Source organism: Saccopteryx bilineata, chromosome 4 (assembly GCF_036850765.1).
Source record: "Saccopteryx bilineata isolate mSacBil1 chromosome 4, mSacBil1_pri_phased_curated, whole genome shotgun sequence".
Classification (NCBI taxonomy): domain Eukaryota; kingdom Metazoa; phylum Chordata; class Mammalia; order Chiroptera; family Emballonuridae; genus Saccopteryx; species Saccopteryx bilineata.
In genome coordinates this window covers 288,335,373-288,348,453 of record NC_089493.1, presented here as the reverse complement: position 1 = coordinate 288,348,453, position 13,081 = coordinate 288,335,373, and the positions used below count along the sequence as shown (strand labels likewise).

The following is a 13,081-nucleotide window of genomic DNA, read 5'->3' as shown; positions in this document are numbered from 1 at the left end:
CAAGCAAAATTACTAACATCTTCTTCTGACAAAATTATTGGCTGGCTGACTAGAGCTCAGATTTTTTTCAAGCTGTATAGAAGCACTTACACCTTTAACAAACACCACTGACACTTTTTTTTCTTGGGGGGGGAGGGAGAGAAAGAGAGAGAGAGAAGCATCAACCTGTTGTTTCACTTAGTTATTCTATTTAGTTGTGCACTCACTGAGTATCTCTCATATATGCCCTAACTGGGGATCCAACCTGCGACCTCTGTGCACCTGGATGACGCTCTATTTACTGAACAACCCGGCCAGAACCACTATGTATTGACACTTTTAAAGCTAATAGTAGTGAGTAACTAGATTTGACATTCTATCTTATATCTTTGTTTGCATGTTAACTACAAAAGTTTGAAGGTGAGTTGATTTGAAAAATCCAATTTTAGTCATGGATTATGATTCCATTGTCCTAAAACTCTTGCAAACAGTTCAAGCAACTCAATAAGAACTACTAAAGCCAAAGTTAACTGTATTTTCCACAAATAAAAGATGAATTTTTTTCACTGAACTGTCTGGTTGTTTAAGTAAATATATACATAGATACTGTTGCCATACTTCTCTCCCTCAACACTACTCTATCATAACATATCCCTGCTCGAAAACTTTCTTCCTTATCATTTTCTGCCTTATTTGAGATTTACCTATGTACCTGTATCTCTTAAATTGAAAGTGATAGTTAACATGGAGTTCTTACTATGGGTCCCACACCCTTACAGGTATAAGCTTATTTGTTTCTCACTCCAGCTCTATTTATTCTGACTTTACAACTATACATAGGACAAATTTCAGATCATACTCAGTGACTAAGTAAGCTCAGTCAATCTAACTCTAAGTCCATACTCTCAGACACTGTGATAGCTGAAGATGATATGAGACTACAATTGCCCTCTGTTACCTTTATGCAGGTTTTACACAGTAGAGATACTCAGTGAATACAAACTGATACACATTAATTAGTTGACCAATTTAACTAGTTATGTTGGCACTGTATATACAAGCCTTTAAAATTATGTTTGAGATTCTGGCCAAGTAGCTTAATTGGTTAGAGAGTTATCCTGACATGTCAAGGTTTCAGGTTCCATCCTCAGTTAGGGCACATATGAGAATCAACCAATGATGTCATGAATAAGTGGAGCAACAAATCATTATTTCTCTCTCTCTCTCTCTCTCTCTCTCTCTCTCTGTTTCTCTACCGCTCTCTCTCTCTCTGTGCATCTGTAAAATTAAAAAAAATTTAAGATTTTATTTATTGATTTTACAGAGAGAGGAGGGGGGAGAATGAGAAGTATCAACTCATAGTTGCTTCACTTTAGTTGTACATTAATTTCTTGTCATGTGTGCCTTGATCAGTCAAGCCCAGGGTTTTGAACCTATGACCTCAGCATTCCAGGTCAACACTTTATCCATTTTGCCACCTGAGGTCAGGCATAAATCAAAAAAAATTTTGGCCCTGGCTGGTGGCTCAGTAGATAAAGCACTGGCCTGGCATATGGACGTCTGGGTTAGATTTCTGGTCAGGGCACAACAAGAGAAGCAACCATCTGCTTCTCTCCTCCTTCCTCTCCCCCTTCTCTCTCTCTTCCCCTCCCACAGTCAGTGACTTTATTGGTTCAAGCATCACCCCTGGTGCTGAGGATAGCTCAGTTGGTCCTAGTGCATCAGCCTCAGGCACTAAAAATAGCTCGGTTGATTTGAACATCGGCCCCAGACAGGGTTGCCAGGTGGGTTCTGGTCAGGGCATAGGCAGGAGTCTGCCTTACTATCCTACCTCCTTTCACTTAAAACAAATGGACAAAAAAAAATTTTTTTGTTTGAGAAACTTCAAATAAAATCATTAAAAACGATTTTAATGCCCTCACACATATAGCCTTTACCATAAAGTGGAAAACAGCCATTGCTCTTTTTTTTTTTTTTTCTTTTTTCTTTTTCTTTTTTTTTTCTGAAGCTGGAAACAGGGAGAGACAGTCAGACAGACTCCCGCATGCGCCCAACCGGGATCCACCCGGCACGCCCACCAGGGGCGACGCTCTGCCCACCAGGGGGCGATGCTCTGCCCATCCTGGGCGTCGCCATGTTGCGACCAGAGCCACTCTAGCGCCTGAGGCAGAGGCCACAGAGCCATGCCCAGCGCCCAGGCCATCTTTGCTCCAATGGAGCCTTGGCTGCGGGAGGGGAAGAGAGAGACAGAGAGGAAAGCGCGGCGGAGGGGTGGAGAAGCAAATGGGCGCTTCTCCTGTGTGCCCTGGCCGGGAATCAAACCCAGGTCCTCCGCACGCTAGGCCGACGCTCTACCGCTGAGCCAACCGGCCAGGGCCCATTGCTCTTAAAGAGTTAAACAGGCATGAGAAATTAAATCACTTAAATATACTCTGTAGTCATAAGCCACAATTGATGAAAAATGAAACAGAGTTAAACAGAACTCAACTTTTTCTGTCAGGAAAGCCTTTGACATCTGTTTTCCCAATAACTATACCAATTATTTTCTGAAAAACAAAAAGGTTATAGAAGACAAATATTAAACACAGATGTAGATGGTAAATTTAATTTCATGGACTTGTTATATTTTACTGGCTCTAACAAACATTTTTTACTAGAAACCATTTAAGTGTATTTATTCCAGACAAAAATTTAAAAGAAATTCATAAATGTTCAATTCCACAAAGAATAGTACAAAGTAATAAGACAGTTAACTGCTATTACAAATATAATCATTTAATACTTAGTATGTTTCTACTTTATTTTCAGTCACTAGGTGGAGCACAGTAACTGCCCTATGCTATCTATCAATCCTTACAAATTCATTCAACACATGTGTATAATACAATTTAATTTGCTATGGTCTTCAAAGCTTTCTTTTATATAGGGTTTTCTAACAATCCACATAAACTTGCTTAACTTCTTAATCCAAACATGTTGGACAGTGATACAAATTAGAATGCAACAAAACTTGTATATTGCTGCCTGACCAGGCGGTGGCGCAGTGGATAGAGCGTAGGACTGGGATGCCGAGGACCCAGGTTCGAGACCCCGAGGTCGCCAGCTTGAGCACGGACTCATCTGGTTTGAGCAAAGCTCACTGGCTTGGACCCAAGGTCGCTGGCTCAAGCAAGAGGTTACTTGGTCTGCTGAAGGCCCGCGGTCAAGGCACATATGAGAAAGCAATCAATGAACAACTAAGGTGTCACAATGAAAAACTAATGATTGATGCTTCTCATCTCTCTCCGTTCCTGTCTGTCTGTCCCTATCTATCCCTCTCTCTGATTCTCTTTCTGTCTCTGTAAAACAAACAAACAAAAAACCCAAAACTTGTATATTGCTGCTAATAAATCTAAACTCTAAAGTCCTAGATCTTAAACCTTAAAAATATTAGCATCTCATTAAAATTTTTAATATTCTCTTTAGTGATTAACAAAGAAAAATTAAATATTAAAAGTGCTTTGAATGAGACTAAGAGACATGGACAAGAGTGTGGTGGTTACCAAAGGTGGGGGGGGAGGGAGGACATGGGAGGGAGGGAGGGAGAGAGTTAGGGGGAGGGGGAGGGGCACAGAGAACTAGATAGAGGGTGACGGAGGACAATCTGACTTTGGGCGAGGGGTTTGCAACATAATTTGATGACAAAATAACCTAGACATGTTTTCTTTGAATATATGTACCCTGATTTATTAATGTCATCCCATTACCATTAATAAAAATTTATTAAAAAAAAAAAAAAAAAAAAAGTGCTTTGAGAAATAAAAGTAATTACCTTTTTCTGAAAGGATAAACCTAAGCTTATGTTACTAATTTAACAACTGATTTTAACCTTATCTGTTACATTTAAAATACATTAAGCTATTAAGACTGCCATATCCTAGCTGAGTTATTAGTCTCATATCTATACACACTGCTATTAATTCTTAAATTCTATATGCCTGCAGATCTCACTGAATTTTGTTGTAAAAACACAACTAATGAAAATATTGAATAAAGCTGTCTAACTTAAGAGGCAATTAGCAAATAGTTTACCATTCAAAATAAACTAGAACAGTAATAATTATTTTTAACACTAACAAACTTTTCATTGCAAACTATTACAGTTACATGTAAATCTTTTCCTATTCTAAGAAATCAGATTTGCAAATGCCAAATATAAATAGCAGACTACTTAGGAGAAGGGAAGGTAAGGACTATGGTAATTGTTTTATAATAAATTCACCTTATGATTCTACCTAGATCTCTTTTAAATAAAAAAGAGTCTTGTTATATTTAAAATGATTGAATTCCTCCACAATCCCTCCCCCCAAAATTAATTTTCACATAATCACTTCAGAAATACACCTATTGTGTACCTTTATATCATAAAAGCATCAACATGGCAAGTATTTAAGTCTATAACTTGGATAATTTGGTTGGAGAATACCGCTAAACAAAAATGTTTTAATTTTACAATACTAACTTTGAGTGGTTATTAAATATTTAATTAAAATAATACAAATAAACTTTGGACCATTCTGAACAATTACTAGTCATATCTACAATCTCCTACTCTGCAGACAAAACAGATACTAATTTTTATTTAGCTGTCTTAATATAAAACAATTTTCAAATGCAATTAGTACCTGTATACTTGTCAATTATACAAGCATGTGTCAAAAGAATCAATGTTGACATAATGTAATACTACCACATAATATTTCATTATAGAACAACCAAACCACCATTTAAGCCTACCAGATTAGCCATATTTGGATGCAGATCTGAAAGTGAAGTGAAGTTCTTTGATGCAAAGGAGTATGACATCCTTTTATCTGCATTTTAGAAAATATAATTTAGATGCATAAATTAAATAAACAAAATAAAGCATGAAAAATTCCAAGATTAAAAGAAGAGTTCATTTAGAATATCACTGAATAGTTTACTCATTCTTTGGGAAAAGATTTTAGTACAATAGTGAAATATTAGTTAATACAGATTCATCCTATAAAAAAAATGTTTTAAAATGTCCTTTCATAGTTTTGAATGATATGATAGGTTTCGATTTTAAATTCACTTTCCAAAATGTGTATAATTTATAATTTTTGAGCACCCTGAAAATGTAGAGTCTCAAATGAGAGATGATTCAATGGGACATTTGTGGATTTAAATATTTATTAGCATAAAGCCTATTTTTAAAAATATAGCAAAACTGTATTGTAAATACCTCAAATCATGCACTTGGTTACACTGTGTGGGGAGAGGTAGCAACTTTAACCTCACCTCTAGATGGTAAGCTCCGTGAGGGCAGAGATGGCATTTAACATATTTTTTTGTTTTGGGGGGGGGTTTGTATTTTTCTGAAGTTGGAAACGGGGAGGCAGTCAGACAGACTCCTGCATGTACCCGACCGGGATCCACCCGGCATACCCACCAGGGGGTGATGCTCCGCTCATCTGGGGCGCTGCTCTGTTGCAACCAGAGCCATTCTAGCGCCTGAGGCAGAGGCCATAGAGCTATCCTCAGCACCCGGGCCAACTTTGCTCCAATTGGGCCTTGGCTGCAGGAGGGGAAGAGAAAGACAGAGAGGAAGGAGAGGGGAGGGGTGGAGAAGCAGATGGGCGCCTCTCCTGTGTACCCTGGCTGGGAATCGAACCCAGGACTCCTGCACGCCAGGCCGACGCTCTAACACTGAACCAGCCGGGCAGGGCTATTTTTGTATTTCAATGCTACCTTGCAGTCAGTAAATATCAAATAAATGAAATGGTGGCTTATCCCTTGGTATTATCCCTATAAAAGGTTTTAGTGTAGTCATAATTGTCAACTACATCCAAATAGCAAATTTACTCAATTTCACCTCTTTAACTATGAATGCCCTCACCCACCAGCCTTGCTTTCAGGACATGCCCATAACACATGAGTTTCAGGAAGCCTGAGAAGTTAGTCAGACATGATTTTGAATTCCAGTGCCACTAGCTTGTAGTCAAGTGTTTTGGCATTACTGAGCTTTAATTTTCTCATCCATAAAATATGAATTATATCTACCCTACGGTTGGTGTGAGAATTTGAAATAATGTATATAAGATGCCTAGAGGTTCACAGACTCTCAACAAATAAGAACACTGCTTTTCATTCTTACCCAATGTAACAATTTCTGTATATCCAAGGCCTTTTGGTGCCAGCAAAAACAACTGGGAATTCAGCAGTGCTAAGGTTCCCGCTCATTTTTTGGCCTGGTCTGATCTGGCTCACTACACAATTTCAGCCCCTGAAATACTTGCCAAATCTTGACAGATTCACTCATTCATCCATCTACTCAACAAGCATTTACTGAGAGTCTGTGAAGTGCCAGACACTTGAAGTTAGAGAGGATGAACTATTCAGTAGCTGGATTATGTGTAAAAACATTACCTACCTATATAGCAAATGAGTTCTCTGAATTTTTACTCCATTACTAATGTCTCTTAGTGGTTTGGTCACTCACTTATGTGACATCACATGAATTCTTTGAAGTTTGTCCCATTTCTACTATTACTCAAAATATAAAGTGATACACTTTAGTATCTGTCTACAAAAATACACACACACACACACACAAAAGACAACTTGCTTCTCTACCTGGACATTTTGAGAAATACAAAGTTATAGCATAGTTCACTATGGTAATCTGGAGATTACACCATTCATCAGAAACCACTGTTCCTTCCACTTTCCAAATATATTTTAAATGTCTCTTTACTCCACCTCCAATGCCATTTCCTCAATCAAAGATTCAATCATTCCTCGCCTTGAGTACTAAAATCACCTGGTTTATACCTATTTTATTCAATCAACATGAGTGGGTTGAGTGTCCTATATGTATCAGTTCTTGAATCAAGACAGAGTAGAGCTAAGGCTGGTCTCCCACCCAGGAGTCTCAGAGAGGAGCAAGGAAAACAGAGGGCCAGATGTGGGACCAGATGTGTACAGCCTCAAGGTCACTGATCCAGATCCTTGACAAGGGTGGAGGGAAAGAGGTGGTGCTATTACCGTATTCCCCCATGTATAAGATGCACCTTAATTTTGGGGCCCGAAATTTGAAAAAAAATTTATTACATAAAGTTATTGAACTCAAGTTTTATTCATCATAAAATTCATACAACTCCTCATCACTGTCAAAACTTCCATCCATTAGCTTGTCCTCATCTGTGTCTGATGACGAATCACTGTCTTCAACAATGAGCACAAAAACAAGCGCAAAAAAGTGGGAAATATAAGTAAAAAAATTTATAACCACTGTATAAGATGCACCCAGTTTTTAGATCCCAAATTTTTTGAAAAAAATGTGCGTTTTATACATGGGGAAATACGGTGGAACTAGTCCAGTTAAGGTAACATGGTGGCAATGTCACAAGTAATAGTTTTGGAGTGCCTGTTATAAGGCTGGCCCTACATTACAGATGGTAGACACACCACAGTGATCTCTGACAGTCCTCACCCCCAGGTCTCCCAAATTTCCCTCCCTGAGCTCTAAACCCTCCTTCTACTTTTGAAGAGTGATCTCCTGTCCAGCCCAGAGCCTAGCTAACCTGGCCCATTCCTCCTAGGACCTTCCTGGTCCCTTATTTTAGGTTTCATGAGGTTGTGGCAGGACCAGAACCCTGTGCTCCTCCTTGCCGAAGCTTTCCTTCATAGGAGAAAGCTGCATTGCTTAGTCCTTACTTACTCCCACCGGGTTATGCACAGGATAAGGGGACTCTGGATCCAAAGAGGAAAGAACACTGTTAGCTACTGGCTCTGAAAAGTCTCTAGCCTACACGTCAGCTGAGGTTGTCAGTCAGACCCTTAGAGCAAAGCCCACCAACAGTTTCCTGTTTTAAGGCCATGGTCTCAAATTCTGAGCAGGTCAGAGTTAGCCAGCTTGAGGCCTAGGCCTAGAATGGAAGAGTTGTGAGCAGAGCGGTGGGGGCGGGGGGGGGCACTTGCCATAAACTTTGTTGACTTTTGTTTCCAGGGCTAGGAAAGGGTGTATGTGTTTGTGTCTCTGTGCACACTTTCCATTCCTGGCAATACAACAATTACTTATGAAAATCTGTGGTCCAGGTGCTAAGGTGGTGCCCCAGAGCTACTTCAGACTCTGCTGTCAGAAAATTCTATTACATTCTATTCTGTCATCATTGACACTTCCTTTCCTTGACTTCCCAGATCTAAAACAATCCTCACCAAGTCCTGCTAATTCTCCCTCCTAATTATCTCTTGAGTCTGATTGCCTCCCCCCATCTCCATCCTTACCACTGTCTGCTTCGACTTTTGCCTCCTCCAGCTCTTCTCCACCTGACAGAGAATTCCTTTTTTTTAAGTGGGAGGTGGGGAGGCAGAGACAGACCCCTGCATGTTCCTCAACTGGAATCCACCCAGCAAGCCCTCTGTGGGGTGATGCTCTGCCCATCTAGGGCATTGCTCCATTGCTCAGCAACCGAGCTTTTTTAGCACCTGAGGCAAGGTCATTGAGCCATTCTCAGCGCCCGGGGCCAAATAGCTCAATCCACTCAAGCCATGGCTGTGGGAGCAGGAGAGAGATAGAGAGAGAGAAGGGGAGGAAGAGGGGTGGAGAAGCAGATAGTTGCCTCTCTTGTGTGCCCTGACTGGGAATCAAACCCAGGATTTCCACACACCAGGCCGACACTCTACCACTGAGCGAACTAGCCAGGGCCAGAGAATTCTTTAAAAACTTAAACCATAGCCTGACCTGTTGTGGCGCAGCAGATAAAGTGTCGACTTGGAATACTGAAGTTGCCAGTTTGAAACCCTGGGTTTGCCTGGTCAAGGCCATATGAGAACCATCTACTACAAATGGATCCTTCCTGCCCCCGCCTAACTTTCTCTCTCTCTAATCTCCTCTCTCTAAAAACAACAACAAAAACTTAAATCATCTCTCCCTTACTACATCATCCCAGACTCCTTGCTACAGCCTTGAAATGAAATGCCCAGCTGATCTGCCCATCTCTTCCTCGTGCCTTATCACTCTCCCCTGGATAACCAGTCACCCTAGCTGCTCTCCTTTCCTCAGATGGGACCTGGGGCCTTGGCATTTGCAGTCCCTCTCCCTTGAGCACGCTCCGTAGCCCCACCTTCGTATCTTCCCAAGGCCGGCTCCTCGCCAATCTTCAGGTCTCAAAGAGAAGCCTGTCCTCCTACCCTGCCTCAAGTATCCCCCAGCCTCCATTTCTCCTCTCAGCATTCCTAACTCAGAATTGTTGCCTGTGTAACATCTGCCTTTCCCCCTCATTAGGATGTTGGCTCCGTGATGACAGAGCTGAGCCTTATCTCGTCTCCTGTCATGTCCTACAGTGCCTAGTTTAGGGCCTTGTGCATGGTAGCTGTGGGTTATTGTTGACTAAATTAATGAAGGTGTCCTAAAATCAATCTGGTTTGTAATTTGAGAATGCTATTGCTATAATTAGCTTTTCAGATAGAATTTTAGTTAACAGCTAATTTTACATTTATATCAAGTATTTAAATTATGGGAAAAGCATGGTTTATATCTTGCTATTCTAGACAAGTGAAGTTTCAAAAGAGCACAGTGATGATGCTCTGATAACGTCCTATTGTATTCTATAGACTGATAGGGAGTTAGGCTACTGCACAAAAGTCCTCTTTAAATGGTCATTTCTGTACATGGAATTCTCCTCAACCTCTCATCACAAATCACAGATTTTGTGACAACATCTGGTAAAATTGGAAATTTTCTCATAGAGAGGACAACAGTTTCATTTAACTATCTCTCTAAATCCAATTCAAAAAGGTCATTTTTATTCCTGCTGCTTCACCAGGAAGTCGGCAAGTTTTGCATTATAACATTCTAGCTTGACTTCTAAACATTCCCAGACATCCATTAATTCATTAGAAAATTGGCGAAGAGCTCCCCCACACGGAAACAGAACACCACTTGTTAGTAAGCTTTCAAGGTAGTTTCAGATTTTTTAACTAAACACAGCTTTCAAGGAAAGAAGAAAACTGCAGCACGACTTGCATTCAAATACTGTTTGCTAAAAGTTTATCATTTTAGGCCCTCCACACACGTTTGCATCTTATACACGAAACCTGCGCTTAGCAACTCTAAGGCAGGGACCTGATAAAGGGACTGCAGTCCCTTTAAAACCCTGCGGTGACATGCGACACTCCTGTTTGTTCAGTCAATATTTGAAAATGTATTCCGATGATTCCAACTCTGTGACATCCTGGAAAAGGCAAAACTGGGGAGCTGGCCCCAGATTCGGGGTTATCAGGGGTCAAGGGAGGGAGGGAGGGAGGGAAGGGAGCGGGAATTTCTAGGGCAGTGAGACTGCTCTGTAGGGTCCTCTCCCCACGGACACGTGTCCTGACGCGTGTGTCACACCCACGGAATGTCCGCCCCCGAGGACCGAACCCTAAGGTCAACGATAACAGAATCTGGTCGGCGTGGAACGCGTGCCTGTGATTCTGCGCTGGCGACACAGACGCCTGTCGGTGCAGATTCAGTCTATGCGCCCGAAGCGTTCCACGCGGTTCCACGGGGCACGCGTATTTGAGGTGACACTGTTCCCTCGGATTCCCACGTGGGAGACCTCGGTCTGTCTGCTTCACAGACGCCGTGCCCCCCACACCCCACCCCAGTCCGCCGGCTCCCCGCAGTGGGTGCCGCGGGTGAGCGCAGGGGCCGCCGAGGGCCTGGCCGGGCCTCGCCTCCGCGACCTCCCCGCCCGGCCCGCGGCAGCCCGGAGGGAGGCCGCCGCTCCGCCGAGGCCGCGGCCCGGAGCCCCGTCCCTCCTGAGGAGCGGACGAGAGCCAGCCGCCCGCCACCAACTCGGAGCCGAGCCTTCACCTCAGCGCCAGACGCTCCGGGAGCACTCCCAGCGCCGGACAGCTCCGCGTTCCTAGACAAGGGCTGGACGTTCACAAGCACCGCCCCGCCCCGCCCCGCGCCGCCTCGCCTGCCCAGAGCTCGCAGCTCCTCCACAGCACGCTCCGCCCGCCGCCCGGCCGCGCGACCGTTAGAGCTGGCCCCGCCCCGTGCACCCGCCTCTGACTCCGCCCATGCCCACACTCCGCGCCGGCCCCGCCCCTCAGGTTCAGCATCGCCACGCCCCTGAGCTCTCGCTCCGCCCTCTGTCCTTCCCGTTCGGTCTGGTGTTCCTGAGCGCCGCGACGGAACTTCAGCCTCAAGTGGTGAGAGAGGAGAGAGGAAAGCGAGGGCGCTGAGTTCCTGGTTTTTCCCTCCCGAGTGTGTTTTCTGGACTAGAAGGCAGTGCGGGGCGCTGACAGCCAGTGGCCCACTAAGATGCTAGCGGTCCTTTGTGCTGAAGCATGTCAGAAGTGCAGAAGAGCCTGACCAGGCAGTGCTCAGTGGATAGAGCGTCGGACTGGGATGCGGAGGACCCAAGTTCGCCTGCTTGAGCGCGGGCTCATCTGGTTTGAGCAAGGCTCACCAGCTTGAGTCCAAGGTCGCTGGAGCCCAAGGTCTCTAACTTGAGCAAGGGGTCACTCGGTCAAGGCACATATGAGAAAGCAATCAATGAACAACTAAGGAGCCTCAGTGAAGAATTGATGCTTCTCATCTTTCTCCCTTCCTGATTGTCCCTATCTGTCCCTCTCTCTGTCTGTCCGTCTCTGTCACACACACACACACACACAAAATGAAGTTTAGGAGATATTGCTACAGAAAGTATAGCAGCTGAATACACACACAAATGAGTGTGGGTGAAGCCAGGGAAATGTGGATAAGATGATGATTTTGTCACCTCAGTGATCTAGTTGTGATCTTGTAAAATGTTCAATGGGGAAAAAGTGGGTCAAGTGTAGCAGGGATCTCTGAATTATTTCTTGTAATGCATGTGACCATGTGACTAATTATCTCAACTAAAAGAAGAAAGTGCAGGGGTGCAGTTGCTTTTAGGGCTTTAGAGGGGGTCAGGTGCTGGATGTAAACCCTGGTGACTTGCTGGAGGAGTGTGAGGGAAGGCCAGGCTACTGTACTAAATCAATAAGACATTTTCCTGATGATACTATTTATATCACTTCAGATATAAATATGTAGACTGGGTATCTATTAGATGTGCTAACTGTTGAACTTAGGTGAACCTGACAAAATATTTGCCAGCTCTTCACTTTTTAAAATTACAGTTGATATACATTATATTAGTGGTGTACAACACAGTGATCACCCTGATAAATCTACCCATCTCTCACCGTATGTGTTTATTACAATCTTATTGACTGTATTCCCTATACTATACTTTACATTTCTGTGAATTCCTGTAACTGTTTTTATTTATTGATTTTGTTTTTTTTAGAGAGAGGGAGGGAGAGGAAGATCAATTTGTTGTTCTTATTTATGCATTCATTGGTTGACTCTTATGTGCCCTGACTGGGGATTGAACCTGCAACCTTGGTGTCTCAGGGATGATGCTCTAACCAACTGAGCTACTTGGCAAGGACCCTGTGACTATTTTCGTAACTGGAATTTGTACATCTTAATACTTTCCTCTTTTTCACCCATCCCCCAAACTCCTCCTACCTGGCAACCATCAAAATATTCTCTATATCTATGAGTTTGTTTCTGTGTTGTTTATTTTGTTTTTAGATTTCACATATAAATGAAATCATATGGTAGTTATCTTTCTTTATCTGACTTATTTCACACAGCATAATACCCTCTAGATCTATCCACATTGTCACAAAGTACAAATGCTCTTCGTGTTTTTAATTACTACCATTTGGAAATCTTAGTCTAATGACTTATAAACTAATTTCTGTTAATAGAGTATTACTCAGAGCAAACAAGTTAGGGTCCAACAATGAAATCCACTAAGTTGTCACCAAGTACTGTCCACTTGTAGCATTATTTAAATTATTGAGCTCATACAACTCAATAACAAAAAAATGAACAATCCAATAAAAAAAATGGGCAGAGGACATGAAGAGACATTTCTCCAAAGATAACATACAGATGGCCAACAGACATGAAAAGATGCTCAACATCACTAATCATCAGGAAAATGCAAATCAAGACCACAATGACATACCACCTCATTCCTGTCAAAATGGCTGTTAGGAAAAAATTGAC

General features: G+C 42.6%; 1 protein-coding gene across 1 annotated transcript in view; it reads right to left on the bottom strand.

Moving 5' to 3' along the window:
• The window catches only part of MEIOB (meiosis specific with OB-fold), a 43,187-nt gene extending 32,232 nt beyond the window's left edge, over positions 1 to 10,955 (bottom strand). Inside the window, exons 1-3 of the mRNA XM_066278329.1 lie at positions 10,841 to 10,955; positions 4,756 to 4,832; positions 2,468 to 2,525 (exon numbers count right to left, since the gene is read on the bottom strand). Coding sequence (XP_066134426.1) covers positions 2,468 to 2,525; positions 4,756 to 4,824 — 127 coding nt within the window. The 5' untranslated portion in view covers positions 4,825 to 4,832; positions 10,841 to 10,955. The remainder of the gene's footprint in view (positions 1 to 2,467; positions 2,526 to 4,755; positions 4,833 to 10,840) is intronic.
• Positions 10,956 to 13,081: the final 2,126 nt, after the last annotated feature.